The 20,300-nt window shown below is 43.7% G+C and overlaps 1 protein-coding gene across 5 annotated transcripts; it reads left to right on the top strand.

Annotated features, from left to right (window-relative positions):
• Positions 1 to 3,468: 3,468 nt before the first annotated feature.
• Positions 3,469 to 19,852, top strand: Fam50b (family with sequence similarity 50 member B). Of its 5 annotated transcripts, none has more exons than XM_010622765.2 (4): positions 3,469 to 3,550; positions 12,331 to 12,442; positions 16,356 to 16,445; positions 17,676 to 19,852. In XM_010622765.2, exon 4 carries the CDS (start codon positions 17,754 to 17,756, stop codon positions 18,744 to 18,746), a length of 993 nt encoding a protein of 330 aa, XP_010621067.1. In that variant the 5' UTR covers positions 3,469 to 3,550; positions 12,331 to 12,442; positions 16,356 to 16,445; positions 17,676 to 17,753; the 3' UTR covers positions 18,747 to 19,852. The 5 variants fall into 5 exon arrangements, with proteins under 5 accessions (XP_010621067.1, XP_010621066.1, XP_010621065.1 ...); XM_010622764.2 differs by lacking the exon at positions 16,356 to 16,445 and adding an exon at positions 7,740 to 7,921; XM_010622763.2 differs by lacking the exon at positions 16,356 to 16,445.
• The last annotated feature ends 448 nt before the right edge of the window (positions 19,853 to 20,300 follow it).

Genomic DNA, 20,300 nt, shown 5'->3' with positions numbered 1-20,300 from the left:
TAAAATGTACATAATATAAGATTTGCTATTACCCACATTTTTCCTAGTCATTATTTATTTTGCTATGTATTCAGGGGCACTCGCTTCCATAGAACTTGTAAGTCCTGTGTACAGTGGCAGCTTCTAACCCACACTAAGCAAAATCTCCTTCCAGACTGGGTAGACATGTTTTGTTTTTCTACCTTTGTTTTCAGTTTATTTCCTTTTACGAAAACAATGCTCCACGATACACAATAACTGTACCTATCTGTGCGGTAAGATGTGGTCTTTTAATTCATGTTCACAGTGTGCAAGATCAGATCGGGGTAAATCACCCTTCCTTGCCTCAAACAGTGGTCACTTCTTTGAGTTGGGAATGGCTGAGACCCTCTACTGTTTTAAACGATAGGGGTAACTGCCGTCCTCCACAGGTCCCGATGCGCTGGAGAACCTCAGACTCGTCCTGCCTCTCCGGCTGCAGCCTGAGCTGTTCCCCCAACCACCTTTCTCCACCCCTCCTCTTCCTAGCCCTTCCCAGCCTCTGGGAGCCACTTTTTACTCTCTGTTTTTGAGATCTACCTTTTTAAAGCTTCTGCATAGAGGTGAGAGCCTGTGACGGTTGTCTTTCTGTGCCTGTCTTACTTAACATAACATCCTCTGGGCTCATGGATACTATACAAATGACAGAATTTTGTTCTTTTTTGTGACTGGATAGTATCCTGTTGTGTATGTACTGCAGTTTCTTTATCCACTAATCTTTAGTCCGTTTTGGAGTTATAGTTCAGTGACACATCTATCTCCGGGATCTACCTCTAGAATGCTTTCGTCTTCCCAAATTGAGCCACTAGCTGCGTGTTTCCTGACTTCCCATTAACCCTGGAGACCGCCATCTTACTTTTCTGCCTGTATGAAATCAAGCACTCTAGATTTCACCCAGAAGTGGCCTCATTCGGTATGTGTGGGTATATAAGAGGGAAACTGCTTGTGTGACTTTAACATAATGTGGCCAGAGTTCTTCCATGTTGCAGCAAGTGTGAGAACCTCCTTCCCGTCTCAGGCCTCGTGTGAATTCTACATTTTGTTCATTCATCTGCCCATCCATGGACACAGCTACTTCACCTCTCAGCAACAGTGAATGAGGCTGCCGTGAACAGGGGCACAGGTATCTGTTTGAGTCCCTGCTCTCAACTGTACTGTGGGGAGGGGATATATATACATCTAGAAATAGGTATCATGTGGTAATTCAACTTTTTTGAGGAATTTTTATACTGTTTGCTCATCTGTTTTTGTAAAAGGCTACACAGGATTGGCAGGTGACTTTGCCAATTCCTGTGGTTAAATCTGAAAAGAAAGATCATGATAAACTTTGATTTCATGACAAACCTGAAGTAATTCAACAGTGGGGTTGCAGTTTTGCTGTTTCTTTCTGTTAAATCCACCAATTGGGGAAACTCTAGGAGCTTTCTTCCCTTTAAAGACCAAAGAAAAGAAGTCTGTAATTATGAGTGCATAGTCAGCATAGCAGTAGAAAACCTGCAATGGAAGGGAAGTCAGGAGGTGTGCTGTTAAGGAGAGATTGCAAACAGATGAGACTATTGCTTCGGCCTCCATCTTCCTGGCATTTGCTTACTAAAGCTGACGTGTGTGTCTTCCTGCTTTGTGTATGGATGGTCCAGGAGTCAGGCGGTGACCGAGATGAGCTGGAGGCCCAGAGAGGCCTGATGATGCCCAGGAACCTTGAGAACCCTTATCCCATCTGAGGGTGGCCTCGCTCTCCTCCTGGCCTCTTGTCCTGTGGGGATGCAGGCCCACTTTTCCAGATCTTCTTGTTTCCAGGGAAAGCCAGAAATTTGGATTTTTTAAAAAATGTGAATTATTCTAGTTTTTAGATGCTAGCTATTTATTCAGGAATAAAAATGTCACAGATACACAAATCAAATAAAACATATCAGGGTCCACGAAGCCTGAGAACTGTGCTCCCCACAACACAAAGGCCACCGGGAGCATCCTTCTTCCCCAGGGTGTCTAGGGAGGGAATGAGTGACACCAGGAAACCAAATAGAGCAGATCTCCAGGATACAAAGGAAGCCACAGTTTCTGGCCCATTACTTGCCTGGGCATGCTCTCTGGGGCCATATATCTTGTAGTAATTTCCAAGGTAAGAAACTTCACCCACAAGTAATTGCTGTTTCTCTCTGTCCCAACTTCCCCTCACACTGGGTAGCACTGAATTGGCTGCAGATATTCTTTGGAAACTGCACAGAGGGAGTTGAATTGAGAAGACACCGAGTTTGAGTTAAGAGGAAGGTTTTAGTGGTACTGGGGTTCACACCCAGGACTTTCACACTGAGCTGTATCCCCAGCCAGCCTTCTAAATATCCTGATCTCTCTTGGCTGGAGAGGGCCAACGTCTGCACACAGTGGCTTATCGGGGAATGTGGTCACAGAGGGCAGGAAGAGGGCTCCTCAGGGAATGCAGCAGAACTCACTGCCTTTTCTGCCTCCTGTGGTTACATATAGGTCACCAGGAAGGAGGTGGAGACCGGGCTCTCAACACAGGTGTGTCAGCACATCTGGGGCTGTGTTCTAAGGTCACCATGCAGGTCCAAACACTGTTAGGCATCCTGGTGTTGGAACTGCTAGGAATGTAGCCAAAAAGAGCATAGTCAGGGAACTTGAAATCTCTGGAAATTGTATAGCTTCTCCATAGAAAGAATGGTTACACTTCCTAGCAGATTTCTATGAGGCTTTTCCCGTGCTGGAAAAATCCTAAGAAATAAAATGGGAAACCAACCACCCAGGAGTGTGAGCCCTTGAATAAATGCTTTCCATTTCTTCCTCATTTACTCATTCATTTGGAAATAAAATTATAAAAATGTGTATCATTATCAGTTACAAATTTTTGAAATTGAACAAAAATTTAAAATATTCATAATAAAAACTGAAATTTGACCTGGGAGTGGTGGTGTACACCTGTAATCTGAGCACTGAGCGGGGCTGAGGGAGAAGAACCACAAGTTTGAGCATAACAAACTTAAAGGGCTGAGGATATGGTGGTAGAGCGGGTCTGTGTTTGGTCCTCCATACTGCAAATAATAATGATGATGATAATAATAATAATAATAATAATAATAATTTTGATCAACCATGCTCTAGGAAAGACTGAACCATATCTTTCAGTAGAAAACATCCCCAAAGTGTTGTTACATAGGGAGAAGTAATACAGATTATGGCCTCAAAAACTGCAGGTGTTTCTAACTCTTGGACCCTTGCAGGACTCTCTTTAACTGTTTGTACTCTGGATACAGTGTAGCAATAGATCTAGAGGAGGAAACCCCCGCAAAAGCAGTCCAGGAAAGCCATGCGGAGAGCCAGGATGGCGGTGGGTAGAGGAGGACCGGCCGCCCACCTTGGCAGTTGCCCGCCCGCAGTGTCCGGCTCCGCCCTGAGCTGATTGGCCAGCGCCTGTGGCAGCAGTTGGCAGAGGTTCTGCACGTGGCCTCCGTCAGGCAGAGTGGACGGTGACAGCCAAGGGAGCGGGAAGGAACAATCTTGGCACATTTATCAAAAGGTAAGGAAACTGGCCTGGTGTGGATCTAGCTGGGCCAGTTCCTGGAAATACAGTTGTTTAACGATAGTAAAACCAATTGTGAAGGATGTGATCTTGCCGGTAATAACGAAGCCTCTCGCGCAAGGGAGGACAATACTGTTGCTGTGTTTTAGGGCGATTTCTGCAGTAGTTGATTGAGGAGAAGCTAGGAAGACTTTTCTAAGAGGTGGCTGAAGTAATCCAGGCCGTGAACTATCAAACTCCAACTAGGAAAACGTGGGCATCACTCCCTTAGCTGAGCTGGGTTCACCTCTTACGCCCCTCTTAGGATGCCTGGCCCTCCCTCCCTGCTGCGGCTGCCTGACAACACCTCTTCTCACCTTCCTCCCGGCTTCTCCCAGGCAGTGGCTTCCAGGCATCTGCAGAAGCTCCCTGAGTACTCACTTGGTCGGTTCCTTGGCACCCGTGACCCCTGTGGTCAGAGGCCTTGGACAAGGGCATTTCTTTGCCCTCACCGCATGGTTCGAGGATTTATTTCAAAAAGCTTTCTACTGCTTCTCTGAGGTCCCACGCAGGGTGCCATCGTTTAGATCAGGAACACCCTTCAAAGGCCATGTGTTAAAGGTTGGGACCTAAGCTTGGTACTGACCCTGGACTGAAGCCTCCAAATCTTCAACAGAAGACAAAACTTTCTTTTCTGGAAGAGGGTGATCTAAGGTAATATTTCTCACAGTAATGGAATGCTAACACAGCAGGTACTTATCTAAATAGCTACCTAGGTTGTGTTGGCTTTCCCCTGCAGCCCTCCTCCTGCCCTCTGTGACCACATTCTCCGATAAGCCTCCCTGTGCAGATGTTGGTCCCCTCCAGCCAAGAGAGAACAGGATTTACACCTTCATTCCTGAATCCACCATGTTCCTGGACTCACAAAGTGCTCTGTCTCCATTGAAAGCATCAAATCCTCACCTCCCACTGTTATGTGCACTATTTAATATCTCCTTTTGAAAAAAAATAATTTTTGGAACTAACAGAATCCCGTCTATGCAGCAGTGGTTCTCAGCCTATAGGGAGGTGGTTTAAATTGCTGGAAAGAGGAGAGAATCTAGTCCTGAGATCTAGACTTGAACCAAGTTACCTACATGGCTAGTGATGGAGGACAAGTCATAAACTTCTTCAACCCCTTAGTATTTCCATCTATCAAATAGAGAAGTAACATAGGGTGGAGCTCAGTGAGAAAGCTGCCTAGTGTGCCTGAGTCCCTGGGTTCAGTCCTCAGCATGCACACACACACACACACACACACACACACACACACACACACACACATGGTAAAAGACTTGATAATGAAATTCAAAGCATTCCTATAACAGTCAAACAGGCCCACGTATGTATTGCAAGCAGTTATGTTGTCACGAAGCTCCTTCTAGAAACAGCTCTCCAAATAAAGCTACCAGGTTTTGGGGGGTACTCCCCTCTTGGTTTCCAGATTCTTCTTACCTCAAACAAAGAATTGAAAGAAATAGCCAAAAGTGATGATGAGGTTTATTTGAAAAGTGGTGGTAAAGGGTGAGGGGGGATAGGTTCTGCAGAGCAAAACTGGGAGCAAGAGAGAGGAAAAAGAAAAGCAAAACATAAATGTATACCCTGGGGAACAAGGTAGGATACCATGAGGACAGCCACAGTAGAAAGCTCTCCACGGTGTTGGGTCCATCTATGCCATCTACACCTCGCGGGAACTGAGTGAACTTCTACATGTGGGTCCTGAGAGATGACAGGGCTCCGAATCTGGGACCCCCAGGCCTCCTTCCCAGCCAGTCTAAGCCTCGCCCTGTCTCCTGTCTCAGTTGCTGATTAAAACCCTCAAGTTCTGTTCTCCCTGCCTCTGGCTTACACAATGGATGTGTGGGTGGGTGCTCACCTTTCCCCAAAGCTTCTCAGGTTTCCTCCTCCTCCTAAGCCCCAGCTCCAGGGTAAACTCTGACTGACTTAAGGACTATCTGTCATTTTCCCCGACCACTGTGATTGCCAAGGGGAGATCTAAGAAGGGACACTTCTATTCTCCTCAGGGAGTAATCAAGTGACACTGCACATAGCTCCAGGAAAAGCTGGAATCATCTTGAGGTCTAAGGAATTTCAACCTGAAGATGAAATAGCATGGAGGGAAGGTGAGATTGCTGAACTGAAGCAGGTTGCATGCACAGGCCTTATAACCTCCGATCGCTCCTGATAAGGGAGCCATTAGAGGTGTTAGTGAAACCAGTTTGAGTCAAGCTTTCTCTTTCTTACCATGGAGAGACCCTCAACTGAAAGACTGCGTTAACAGGCTCTGCAACCCTCAGAATCACTGAGAAGCATTTCTTACAATTTTTACTAATTACCAAGAATTATCAGTGGTCCATGGAGCAAGTGGAAAAAAGTTCTAAGCTTTTATGTTAATTTAATTTAGTATCTTCTTTTAGAGAAAAGATACCCTGCTGAAGTGGAAGGATCACAGGTTGAAAGCCAGCCTGGGGGACAGAGTGAGTTCAATGTCAGCCTGGAATACACAGTGAGACCCTCTCTCAAAGCCACCCACCCCAAGAAAAAGACTTAGATCACTGCTATTATAATTAGAAGTAGATTCCAACCAGAATTATGTATATAAGTATGTACATATAAGTACACAATTGAAAGCCTAGAAAACTGAGTTTTAAAATAGTTGTATAATTTACAAGTCACCAAAGAAAATACTATATAAAAATAAAAATACAGAAACTGATATCCTAAAATAACATAAACAGTGCTAATATGTAAATAACAAACTAGGGGGAAAAGTTGGAACTTATGTGACATATCAGGGGGTTGGTATTCTCTGTAGACAGTGTCCTGATAAGTCAATGTGAAAGAACAAATCTCAGTAGAAAAATCAGTAATATAGGACACAGCTCAACAATAGAGTTACCTAGCAGGCATGAGGCCCTGGGTTCAATTCCCAGCAACACACACACACACACACACACACACACACACACACACACACACACTCTTGTACACACATACTTACACACACATAATATGTAAAAGATTCAATCATGAAGGTGAACATGAAAAGATGCTAAATTTAAGCCAAAGTCAAGGGCCATCAGGTTTAAAAAGTTTACCAATAATTACAACTTATATATTAAGTATCAGGAACTATGAGAATTATTTCACAGAGATAAGATGTATGAAAGATAATTCAAATGTAACACTGTAAGCAGATGTGAAGCCTAGAAATCTGGTAAAATCCATGATGATATATCCTTATGCTGAAAGACTTTGAGGCCAAACAGATCAGGTAGGCCCTTAAACGCTGTCATGGGACGAAGAATGATATGCTAAGGATATCAACAATGTACAGACTAATCCCACAGACATTAAAATACATATGAAATGTGTGCATTTAAAGTCTAGAGGTGCTGGGCGTGGTGGTGCATGCCTGTAATCCCAGAACTCAGGAGGCTGAGGTAGGAGGATCGTAAGTTTGAGACCAGCCTGGACTACACAGTGAGTTCCAAGTCAGTCTCAACTACATAGTTGAGACCCTGTCTCAAAAACAAAAAAACAATAAAATCGGGAAGTGTCAGCTCTTAATAATGGTTATCACTCATGGTTCACATAGCATTTTATGTCAAGTTTTTACAAAATGCGTGTAGTGCAAAAATACTTTTGTTTTATAGTAAGTATTGAAATGAGCACAAATTAGAGCAATAACCAGGTTGGTTACTGTGTAAATCCCTTGATGATAATGCGTTCCTCTCATGCCAGGCTTCTGGGTGACAAGGAAGGGCCTGGTGGGTGACAGTGCTGTCATGTTTGGGGAGGGAGGGAGGAAGGAAGGAAGGAAGAAAAGGAGTGAGGGAGGGAGAAAGAAGGAAGGGAGAAAGGGAGAATGGAGGACAGGGAAGATGGCTTCCCAGAGAAGCACGACAGGAGAAAATAACCTTCCACAAAAAAACAAAAAAAAAAAACTAGGAATGGAGAACTTTCACAGGGAGACGCAGCTGAACAGAAGAGAATTTGTCTTTCTCTTGGTGTAAACACCCACTGAAGGTGTTCAGAATTGGCTCTTTGATAAGTCTGAGCAGGAGTCACTGGTACTTTGTCAGGTTCTGACTGTGGGACCGGTGGCCTCCTCCTTCCCCTCCACTACCCAGCTCAGGCTTTCTTGTGCCTGTTCCCCCGCTCCCAGCCCTTTGGACTGGCCTTGAAGCTAAGCTGATAACACGTCAGCCCGGGCTGCGCAGCCAGTCTGAGTGGACCCTGTCAGCTGATGGAGCCGGGGCCTCTGCTGAGCTGGCGTCTTCCCCACCCCCAGAAACTGGAGTTTGGAATCTTCTAGATGACCAGCCACAGGAGGGACTGCACCAACAAGTAAGATTTGGATTCTTTTGATCCCTCTTGCAATCGATTTAGATAAGCTATGAGAAAGTTCTCATAACTCCAAAACTGCACGACTCCGAAGGATCAGAAAGTTTGCCTGTAATTTTTCACATGAAGACTGGGACTTAGAAAAATTACACGATTTCACCTAAGCTCATGACAAATGTGCTTTGTGAGAACCCAGTCCTGACACCCCAGGCCCCTGAAGTGTATGCAGCAGGATATCCCCTCTGCTCAGGATTTCAGAGCTCTGGGCATTTGGAGAGTGAACTTTAGATACCTTCCATCTAAAGAGAATTAAAAGTGCAGCTGTGCCACTGGACGCTTTTACTGTAATACCTAGTATTGCTGGTATCAGCAGTGTCTCCATGTCATATAATCAAATAGTACAATATGTGTTCATTCATTTGTTCATCGGACATGTGTTGATGTCCGATGTGTTAATATGCCAGAACCTAGAACGCAAAAACTAAAAACACAGAACTAGCAAGGGGCCACATAACTCATTTTTCAAATTTTTACTTTCATTGCTAATGTTTTCAGTGCAGAATGGCCTTGTGTGGAGTTGGAACATGGACAGAACACATCTCCTTTCCTTTTTTCATCCCCGTCCCTCCTCTCAATCCCTTTCCCATTTGAGAAAGATCAATCTCCCTATTATCTATCTTTTGTTTGGCTCTTTATTTATAATTTTCATATAAGACAAACCAGGTGATTTTTAAGCTCATGTGTCTGATTTATTTCACTTAACTTTATGGTCTCAAGGTGCATCGACTTTCCTACAAATGACCCCAGTTTATCTTTACGGAACAGTAGTACCCCATTGTGTGCAGGTAACCTCCTCCTTATCCTTATCTGTTGAGGGCTGCGTAGGCTGCTTCCAAGAATTAGACATTGTGAGTTGTGCAGCTGTAAACACAGGTGTGCATGGACCACTGGAACACGATGTCTTTAACTCTGTAATTCTTTCAGGAAGATACCTAGTGGGGGAATAGCTGGGTCAAGGGAATTTAGTTTTCTGAAGACTCTCCGTACTTATTTCCACATCACAGTGGCTTTACTAGCTCACATTTCCAACGCAGTTAGAGGGTTACTTTTTGCCCCAAAGCCTCACCTGCATTTGTTGTTATTTACTTCCCTGATGATGGCCATTCTTTCTGGAGTAAGATGGAATCTCAGCATTGTTTTACTTTGCATTTTTCCAGCGGCCAGCAAGGTTGAGCATGTCTCAGTATATTTACTGAAGGCCCCGTGACTTGGCAATAATTTTAAGCCATGTGTCCTGGTCCAGTTTGTTCCCACCACTGATCCCCAGCCCTGAGCTTGGTAACCATGGTACAGAGAATAGCTACATCTCCACAAAACATTCCATTTACTGCAGACCCCTGGCAACATTCAGTCCTGATCCACTCTTGGGTGGCAAATCTGAGAATGTGGTGGCTCTCAGTGGAGGCCTTGTGGCTAATCTCAGAGATACAAAAGGAGATTTCACCTTTGACATTTCACCCGCCCCCAGAATCTCTGCACCCTTCACATGGTTCCCAGGAAGTTCTGCCAGAGAGGAGGAAGCGCATCCTGACAGAACCTGAGGCCTGGTCCTGACTCGTGGGACAATTACAGATAATCCCACTGGCTCGGCAAAAAGCCAGCCAGTTCATTTTGGTCATAAAGAAGGCACAGCTGTGTGTTGAGAGATCCTCAGACCACCACACCTTGGAATAATGGCTCATCTTGGGCTTTCTTGTGTCAGAACGGCCACTTGAGCTTGTCGTGAGGAAGCACTGAGCCAGCCATGTTGCGGGTGTGGCCCAGCACATGGTGAAGAGACCGCACACTGAAGTCAGGACAGAGAAAAGCTTCCTGGCCAGCGCCTGCCAATTTCTGTAGCCCCCAAGTGTACCTTCAGTGTTCTGATACTTCTCGGGCCCACCAGATTCCACCATGGACAGAGGGTGCAGACTGCTTTCTTTTTTTAGAGATCTGGAGATGGATTTGGTTATGTAAAACCAAGAAAGCAGTTCAGTATTTAGATGGAAGGGAAACATACAAAAATATTTGAAATAGGTCAGAAGTCCAAGTTGAAAACTGAAAGCTATAAAACTTCTACAAGAAATTCTAGGAGCAATTTTTGTAACCTCAAGTTTGGCGAAGAACTTCCACATCAGACCCCAAAAGCACGGCCCATAAATGAGTAACTGATAAGTTAGACTTTATCAAAATTTAAACGCTTTGCTCTACAAAGAACAGTAAGAGAATGAAAAGAGATGTTAGACTGGTAGAAAGTACTGCAAAAATCACACATGTGATGAAGAACTTGCCCTTAGAAACACTCATAAACTCTAAAAATAGTTCTAAAAAACCAAGCACCCAAATGAAGATTAGCAAAAGATTTGGATAGATATTTTACTGAAGAATACATCATTTTTCACTTAATGAAATGTAAATCATGATCATTCACAACATTACAGAGCTCTTGAGTAGAATGAGTAAAATCCAAAAAGTAAATAAAAAGTGATAACTCAAGTGCAGGTGAGAATGTCCAGTAACTGAAGCTATTACATATTGCTAAGAACACAAAATGATATTGTCATTATAGAAAATAGCATCATATAGCTTATCAATCCTAATCGTAGGTAGGGAAATGAAAATCTTCTACCTAAATGTTTATAATACTCCTGTATTTACTTAGCAAACACTGGAAAAAATCCATGTCTTTCAATGGATAAACTGTGGTACTTTCATACAAAGGAATATTACTTGGCAACAGAAAAGAATGAACTACAAGTACATATGCCTCTGAAAACTGAGAAAGAGAAACGCAACTGAGGCTTTGCTGACAAGTAGAGGCATGTAGGCATTTGTCAAAACTCAAGTAACTGTGCACCAAGAAACATTGAAATTACACTATATGTACATTTAGAAATTAATTTTAGCCAGACATTATGGTGCACGGCTAGTCCTAGCACTTGGGAGGCTGAGGTAGGAGGATGGCTATGAGTTCAAGGCCTGCTTAGGCTACATAGTGATTTCAAGGCTAGCCTGAACTACATGGCAAAATCCTGTCTTAAAAAATTAAAATTAAAAAAATTAATTTAAAAAAACTTTAAGAAAAAAAGTGTCTCAAATTGTAACTAAAGATAAATTTTAAGAAATTAGCTCATATCTTTATATGATCTGGCCCCAAATTAAAGTGATGGGTGGCAAGAATCTACACCAGACTTTCTTCTCATGTGATTTTGTTTACTGCCTTAAACATTAGTACATTAGGGGCTGGAGGTTTAGCTCAGTGATGCCGCTGCCTGCCTCACAAGTGCAAGGTCCTGAGTTCAATCCCCGGTACCGAAATGAAAAAACATGAGTGTTCTTCACAGAAAATACAGGTTTGCAGAGAAGTAAAAACTGGAAGAGGGTGGGGCTGGGATGTGGCTCAGGGGTAGAGTTCTTGCCTTGCATGCACAATGCCCTGGTTTTGATCCCCAGCACCAACAACAAACAAACCAGAACAGGTGAGAGGTAGGTCGGGCAAGAGGAGACTCGGTGCTAACTGCTGTTTGCACATCGCACAACTATTTTGTGGCATCTTCCACTCTTGTAGCCTGTGTAAAGAACAAAGGTTAACAGTGATGAGCCATGTCAGATACACAGTGGTAACCACAGACACAGACAATATCAAGACTCTGCTGGGACTGGTGGATCCCGGGAGCATCGTGAGAGTTCTGGAGAAATCATGAACTGCTCTGGTTTTCCATGAAGTCTGGAGTGAGTGGGTTTTCTCAAAAGCTCCAGGATGCTCCTGGGCAGTATTTCCCTGGGCAAGCAATCATGAGTGGACATCCAGGGGCTGCACTGAGGGAAGCCACTACACAATGGCTGAAAGTTAGGAGTCCAGTTCACCCAAAGCCATCCAGCAGTCTTTATCAACAGAGACATCATACATCATCTGATGACCATATTAATTCCATAAGCGAGATTTGTTGGTTTAAGTTGAAACTAATAACCAAGACCTTTCTTACCTTCAGAGTTCTCCAGCAGTGCCTCACTGCTCACCCAAGGTCAGATATTTTCTGAAGCATTTTCTTAGCTCAGAATTTAATTTCCTCAGTTTGCTGGGTGATCATTCTCCAGACACTTCAAGTGTCAAAAAGCTGGTTGTGATTGCTGTGTCTGTCAGCTTCTCTCCAGTAAGAACCACCTAGCAGAATGGTGAAGCTCTGTTGTGTCTGCAAATGTTTAACATGTAAACCACAGACTGAGGAGGGAATCCCCATCCTAGGTGTGGGTGGAACCAACACAGGCTTGTTGCCTGGATGGAACAAAAAGAGAAAGAACTCTGTCCTTTTTCTTCAAAGAAGCTCTGGTTTCCACCATTGCCTTCAGCTGTTTTTCTCCTGTTCCTTCAGGCTTCCAGCACAGGCTCTTCAGCTTTCTAACAGGTTCGCACTGGTGACTGCAGTGAGCGGCCAGGCCTTCACCCTTTGACTGTTACAGATCCTGCAACTCTTCAGTGTGCAGGTGGGCCATTTTGGATTCTTCACCTCTGTTTCCACATATGGTTACTGGGACTCCTCCCCTTTCGATCCTCTAAGCCTACCTAATAAATCCCTCATATAATTATATGCATATTTTATACTGCTTCTGTTTCTCTAGGGGACCTTAACTAAATAGGTTTTGGCAGCAAGAATGGCTCAAGAGAAACAGAATTCTGGCATCAATTTCTCTAATTGATTTAGTGACTTCTGAAATTGGCTCTGACATTTGATAAGACACAAAGTTGTCGTGATCTCTGCCTTTGATAATGCAGAGATAGTACTAATAGTACAGAGTGTGAACTGCTTAAAGTAATATACAACCTAGATCCATTTGCTTATTCTAATTCGGCACTTATATGATTTAAGGTTAGTCACTACGTATAATGCTTTTCAATGTTTTTTGAAGAGTTGGAAAAATAATGATGTTGGCTCCTTGCTCTTAGCATCTCTGGACAAACTACTAAAAAAAAATCATGAGCTCCAGTTATGCACAAACAATCTAAAAGCTTCTAAGAATGAAGACAAAGTAATAAAGGAAAATCAGGAGCTCAGAGATTCAAACTACCAGCTGCAGACAGGCATAAAAAACCTAAAGGTTTCTAAATGCCACCTGAAGGAAAATCTTCTTACTTATGGCTGTAAAGCTGAAGTTGCTGAAAATCAAACACAAACCCTCATAATTAAATTGCTGAGTTGAACACGCAGCCTCAAAGGGTAGCTGAAGTGAAAGTGAGGTTGCTGATTGGAGGAAGGGATCTGGGCACTGAGATGGAGATGTTTGGGAGGAAGCTGAAGAAGCTTGGGACACTGAACTCCTAAATTCTTTTCCTCAATTTAAATTTATTTTTATTAGTACACGTTTGAAGTACGCAATGATCACATTCCTCAGTGGGAGTTGGTGCACGTACACAGCACATCTCAATTTTACTTCCGCTTCCTCTTTCCTCCCCTCCTCCTCCCACCATCTCTTGGTCCCCTTCCATTTCATTCCTCACTACACACTTCTGCCTGTAGGCCTACAAGCAATCGGGCTCAAATCTGAGAATGTCTGTAAGGTGAAGTACTGCACGACCAATGAGGAGGTCCAGGTCCACTCCACTCCCAAGGAACTTCTTCCTTCTTCTTTTTTGGGTACCAGGGATCAAACTCGCATCCTCCTTCTTGCAAGGCAGGCAGTAGAATCATTGAGCTAAATCTCCAGCCTCCCAAGGAACTTCTTGAGTTTTCCCGTTTTTATAAGCAGAGATCTGAGACACAAGTATGGGGATGGATTTACCGGATGAAGGTGGAAGAAACAGAAACCTGGATCAGGCTGAGTTTCTTGACGTGCCCACTAAGTAGAGATTCTGAATTTAATATCACAACAGGAGAAGTTAAAAAAGATGACAACACTTTATTTGGATGGTTGGCTAAAGTATGGATCAAAAGATGGCCCACTGCGAATGAGCTGGAGATGCTTGATATTTCTTGGTTTACAATTTTTTTTATATGTACTAGGGGTCAAACTCAGGACTTTGCTTCTGCGAGGCAGGTGGCAGCACCACTGAGCTAAATCCCCAGCCCTCCTTGGTTTACTATTGATGAGGGGATTCAAAGGCTTAGGGAAATGGGAATGCTGGAGTGGATTTACCAGGTAAAACCTAACCCTCCATACTTGGAGGATCCATAAAATGTATCCCTCACTAACATCTTAAGAAACAGATTTGTGAGGCATCCTTGAAAGAGCCCTGTTGTTGCTCTTCTCTGTATGTTGGACCTTACAGTAGGGATGAAGACACACAATGGTAACATAAAGACGCTAGGTTTAATTGCATCCCAGAGTGGCAGGGCCAAGTGGGAGCACTAAACTGCTGAAGGCAAGGCAAGCAAACTTACCATAATGGACAGCACAAATAAAGCAATGATCAAAATGGCCAGACACCTGTAGACCTACGGCATTGGCTGATTAGTCATGATGTTCCCAAGAATGAAATAGACAGGAAGCCTACTAGATTTTTACTGGATTTATATAAGCAGAAATATTTCAGGGCAAATGAATTAAAATCTACCTTAAATTGTTGCAACAGAGAATCACTGTCCCTCAAGCAGGTTACAGACTTGAGCCAGTTCAGGCCCAGAACTCCTTGAATGAAAAGGAAGCCGGGTCCCCTTGGGGAAGACCCTGGTACACCATCAAAATGTTATACTGTCAAGTTGTCTTCCATCCTTCCCCATAGAGACCTAAGGTCTTTGGCCAGGGTAACTGTACAATGGGGAAAAGAAATTGATTGGACATTTTGGGGACCACTAGACACTGGTTCTGAACTAATACTGACTCCAAGAGCTCCAACATGGCATTGTGGCCTCCAGTAAAAGTCCCTGCTGTCACCTATGGAGGTCAGATGATTAATGGAGTGTTAGTCAATGTCTGACTCACAGCATCTTTGTTTTTGTCATGACTGTTTCTCTGGAGATACTTTTAAAAGCTGTATTTCAGCTGGGCATGGGGGTATAATCCCAGCACTTGGGAGAATGAATCAGGAAGATCACTGTGAGTTCCAGGCCAGCTTGGGCTACATAGTGAGTTCAAACCCAGCCTGAACTACAGAGTGAGACCTGCCTCAAAAAAAAAAAAAAAAAAAAAAAAAAAAACAAAAAAAAAAAAAAAGTAGCACCAATAATGATAAAAGCTGTGTTTCTGGTGATGCTTTGAAATCAGAACCAAATATGCACAAACTTTTGACAGATGGTTGGAGCTTTCTCTCCATCTTGGCCACTCACTCACCTGGCAGATGTCCACAGAGCTGCTTACCTTCACCCAGTTTCCCCACACAACCCCTGACTTAACAACAGCTCAGTGTAATGATTTTTTTTCTCTCTTTATGATGATGTGCAACTGACAGGCATTCAGTCGAGACCACACTTGAAATGTTGGAGTTGGGTCTTTTCCTGGGCTAGCAATAGGTGGTCTGGCAATGGAGGACAATGGAGGGCAGAGGCAGCTAGCCAAGCTCCCAGCCTGCCCCAAAATCTTCCCAGGAAGCATCACACTCTGCAGTGTGCTGTGGTAGTGGTGCAGGGGCACTGCGTGCATTTTCCACTTAGCTTATTTTCAGTTTGTGCTGTGACCATATCATACGTGGAGATCTGCAGTTATCCAGTACAGTTGAAAACTCCCCATAATTTTATTTTTGAGGAAATTATAAAGGACATAAAAGTACTCTATTAAATATGACATTTGCTGTAGGTTTCTCAAAAACGTCTTTTATGTGGTTTGCTAGTTTTTAAATTTTATATGCAAACATTCAGATGTTATTGTGGTAAATTACACACCAAGTTTCTAGTGTTGAACTATCTATGATTAAGGCCTATTTGTATATATATTTGTATATACACACACATATATGTATATGTATATATATATGATGTATACATTCCTATGTTCATAAACTACTGTATTCAACTTACTATCATTTGCTTTTTAAACATTATGAAAGAAAAGTTTAGACATATAAATAACATGTTTCCCTGTAGAACCACTGGCTGAGCGTGGGTATTTCCTCAGAACCACTGGAAGAGTCACTATTCTAGAATCCCGAATTCCCAAAATATAAGAAGTGTTAAGCTTTATTCCTAGATAAAAGATTATGGACCCAAAATATTAATTATGTAAATATACGAGGATATCGGAGTAAATAAATAGATAGGAGCCAAGTTTATTATTTGTGATGCATTTATTACTTTTTCATTCTTAGTAATGACCATGATGGCCAACATTGCACAAGTGCTCTGCCTGTTAATGGATAGCTTGTTTGTAGAAGAAAACAGTGTAGCCTTGGAATGATTGTTTTTTTTGCCGCTGTGTTCATAATTAAGTCTGGCAATTTAATTTCTTGAATTTTTCTTGTCTGGTTTAGATATTGACAGTCTCCTTAATACCCTCTTCACATGAGTTGGTCTGCCATTTTGATCTACCATAGGGAAAAATGAAATCTCCATCCACCATAGTAAGTCAACAGATAAACTCTAAAACTGATTTGTTACAAAAATAGCAATATAAGCATTACTGAAAAATAAGAAGGTAAATACCAGAAGAAACATCTGAAAGGATTTAAACTGTTTGCCTCTGTAGAAGAGAACAACAAACTAGAATCTGCTTTTGACTTTTTTAATAGTCCTGTTAGTTTTACTTTTCTTCATTAAAAAAAAAAGAAAAATAATGTAAAATCATTTCACATTCTCTTAAACCATTCTTATCAAACTGGTACTACTTTGATAAAAACTAAAGAAAAATTTAAATCTTATAAAACACAAAGAAATGGCACAAAATCTATTTTGAATCTGTGACATCTCCTTTGGTTTTCTCCTGTTTGGTCAGGAATTCTTTATCCACCAAGATCACATATGGGAGTCGTGAGTTATTTTCCTCAGATAGTGTATTTTCACTTTTCTGTCTCTGAATATGTGTGAGTTATGCCCTGTAGCATGCTGAAATATTGGCTTTCCACCAAGCAACTGCTGGAAGATACTGTTAATCTCCCACCAGAAAGAAGGTAATCATCCATCCATAGTTAACCATGTTGTTAACTTGAGTAAGCATGCTCAGTTGATTGGTTTAACACAGTTCTGGGTGTGGCCATGGACTGTGTGAAGAGGGAAGACCCACCCTGAGTGTGGGTGGCACCAACCAATAGGCTTGTAGCCTGGAGGGAATAAAAAACAAAGGAAAAAGGAAGTCTCGCTACTGTTTCTTCGAAGAACTGCAGTCTTTGCTTTCACCTTTGGATATCCACCTTCAGCCTTCCAGCAAGACTATTCAGCCTTCCTACACAGACCCTTCAGCCTCCTGTTACCGACTCACGTGGACTTTGCATTCTTCCACACCGGGCTCTGCCTTTGTAAGCCTACCTTGTAAATCCTTGTAAATTCTGTAGCACTCATGGACTGATCTTCTTTTGTTACTTGGTCAATGTGAGACTGTGGTTGATGTTCAGCTCCCAAACCCAGTCCTGCACTGCCCTGTAGGCACCCATGCCTGTTCTGAATTAAATTATTTGAAAAGAAAACTCCGTGACATGGTGACACTAGCTGGCCTCCTGTGGTTTGTGGTTACCATCCTGGGTCAGCACCAGGACAAAACATGCCCACCACGGCAGAAAGTTCTATTGTAAAGTGTTGATCTAGACCATGATGAGATCAGTTACTTTCTAACTCATGTTCTTTCCTCATTGCTGCAGAATTCATGAGTTGACCCCGAAGTCCTTGGCAGGAGAGAACGAGTGGAGACACAGCTCAGGCTGCACTGAGCCGTGGGCATGGCTCAGTACAAGGGCAGCATGCGGGAGGCCGGCCGAGCCATGCACCTCATTAAGAAGCGCGAGAAGCAGAAAGCGCAGATGGAGGTGCTGAAGCAGCGCATTGCAGAAGAGACCATCATCAAGTCCAAGGTGGACAAGAAGTTCTCGGCCCACTATGATGCCGTGGAGGCCGAGCTGAAGTCGAGCACGGTGGGCCTGGTGACACTGAATGACATGAAAGCCAAGCAGGAGGCTCTGCTGCGGGAGCGGGAGAAGCAGCTGGCCCAGAGGAAGCAGCTAGAGGAGCACAAGCTGCAGCTGGAGATGCGGCGTGAGAAGGAGCGCAGGCGCGAGCACAAACGCAAGATCGCCAACCTGTCCTTCTCACTCGATGAGCTCGACGGCGATGACGGTGAGCAGGGCCCAGTGGCGCAGACCAGCAGGAACAAGAAGAACCTGGGCAAGAATCCCGACGTGGACACTAGCTTCCTGCCAGACCGTGAGCGCGAGGAGGAAGAGAAGCGGCTGCGGGAGGAGCTGCGCAAGGAGTGGGAGGCCAAGCGCGAGCAGGTGAAGCACGAGGAGATGGAGATCACCTTCAGCTACTGGGATGGCTCAGGGCACCGGCGCACAGTGCGTATGAGCAAGGGCAGCACGGTGCAGCAGTTCCTGAAGAAGGCGCTGCAGGGGCTGCGCCAGGACTTCCATGAGCTGCGTGTGGCCAGCGTGGAGCAGCTCATGTACATCAAGGAGGACCTCATCCTGCCCCACTACCACACCTTCTACGACTTCATTGTCACCAAAGCCAGGGGCAAGAGCGGGCCACTCTTCAACTTCGATGTGCACGATGACACGCGGCTGCTCAGCGACGCCACAGTGGAGAAGGACGAGTCGCACGCGGGCAAGGTGGTGCTGCGGAGTTGGTACGAAAAGAACAAGCACATCTTCCCCGCCAGCCGCTGGGAGCCCTACGACCCGGAGAAGAAGTGGGAGAGGTACACCATCCGGTGACCTGCCCCGGAAGGAGACTCACCAGAACAGGAAATGCTCACATTTCTAGGCCCTGCAGGTTCCATCTTGGCTTGGTGACCTTCATTTCTCCCTGAAATTTATTAAAGCTAGAGGGGTCCCGTTATCCTAGTTTGGTTATTCTGTTGCTGCCATTGTTCTTTGTTGCTTGGTTGGTTTTTCAGACTATCCTTAATTTTCTGTGCGGTTCACTGTCTGGCTGTCTGTTGAGCTCTATTAGACCCGGGCCAGGCAGACCACGTGATGAAAGAAGGGGCACAGTTTTTGGTCAAAGGATTACTAGCATGGGTTTTGGATCCCAACTAATGGGGTTCACCTCCCCCCCAGCTTCTTAATATATAGTTTTCAGCAAGCTTATTAAACCTCAGTGCCTTAGTTTCCCCACCTGTAAAAGGAAATAGCAATACCACCTACCTCATAAGGCTAATGTGAGTTAACTGAGTTAATATTTGTAAAGCACAAAAAAAATTTGTAAAGCACTTAGAGTTCAATAAATGTCTGCTATTCTTAAGATGTTGATTACTTTATTTAAAGATTGCTATGATCCAGTCCTGATATCTGAGATGATCTCTAGGCCCCTCCTTAGTCTCTGGCTTCCTGTCTTACCATGTGAACTCCTCTGTTCTTCACATGACCCATTTTCTGCTAACACATCCAGGGGAAACCTGGCCAGAGCTGAGGAGTTGCTGTAACCATTTGCTTTATGGTGGTGATGGTGTGGTGCTAGGTATTATAATCTCTTTACTGTATGCACAACCCAATGTCAGTACTGTATTACAGCAACACAAAATTCACAAAGACATATACTAACCTGGAATTTTCATCTGACAAAATGTGCTGGGGGTGAACCAGTAGCCTCCATCACAGATGGCAGCCCAGGGGTGGGAAGGAGTTCAATGCATCCTCAGATACCAACATCTGCTACACAATTTGGTAGGCCATATTTTATCCAGTTATCACAGCAACATCACAAGACGGTATTTGCCCTGTGAGGATACTGAGTTTGGAGGGTCTAAGTCACTGCAGTGGAGTCACATAAAATCAGAACTGGGATTTTTATGGTATAACAAGAAATATAGTTGGCACAGAGCTCCTAAACCCTTAAACTCCTATCCTGAATGATAGCAGTGTCTTTTGTTATTCCTAATAAGTCCCTTTACCCATGCCTGAGTTTATGGTATATGTAAAGTGGGATTGAGTGCCAGATAGCTTCAGAATAGGGTTGCTCAACAGAAAGACCGAATTTTCTGTTTAGAGAGTTATAATTATTGTTCCCATCTACCAAACTCTGGGAAGGAGGGGGAGCCTGGAGCTCTGTAAAAACTCTGAGCAGCAGCATTTAATGAGCTTTGGGGTGGTAAACACATACAGTGCAGGAATTGTGGTGCCTCCCATTTCCCTCAGGAGAGACACTTATGTGCTCAGGACCCTGAAGGACCTTGTTCTATGTACCTCTGCATCTGTACTCTTTGTAAAATCTTTTGAAATAAACCAGTAAAAGTAAGTTAAATATTTCCCTGAGTCTGTGAACTTTTA

The sequence above is a fragment of the Fukomys damarensis genome, unplaced genomic scaffold, assembly GCF_012274545.1.
Source record: "Fukomys damarensis isolate Sample0158 unplaced genomic scaffold, DMR_v1.0_HiC HiC_scaffold_10, whole genome shotgun sequence".
NCBI lineage: Eukaryota > Metazoa > Chordata > Mammalia > Rodentia > Bathyergidae > Fukomys > Fukomys damarensis.
The sequence above is the reverse complement of the archived record's forward strand: the minus strand, read 5'-3'. Positions and strand labels throughout refer to the sequence as shown.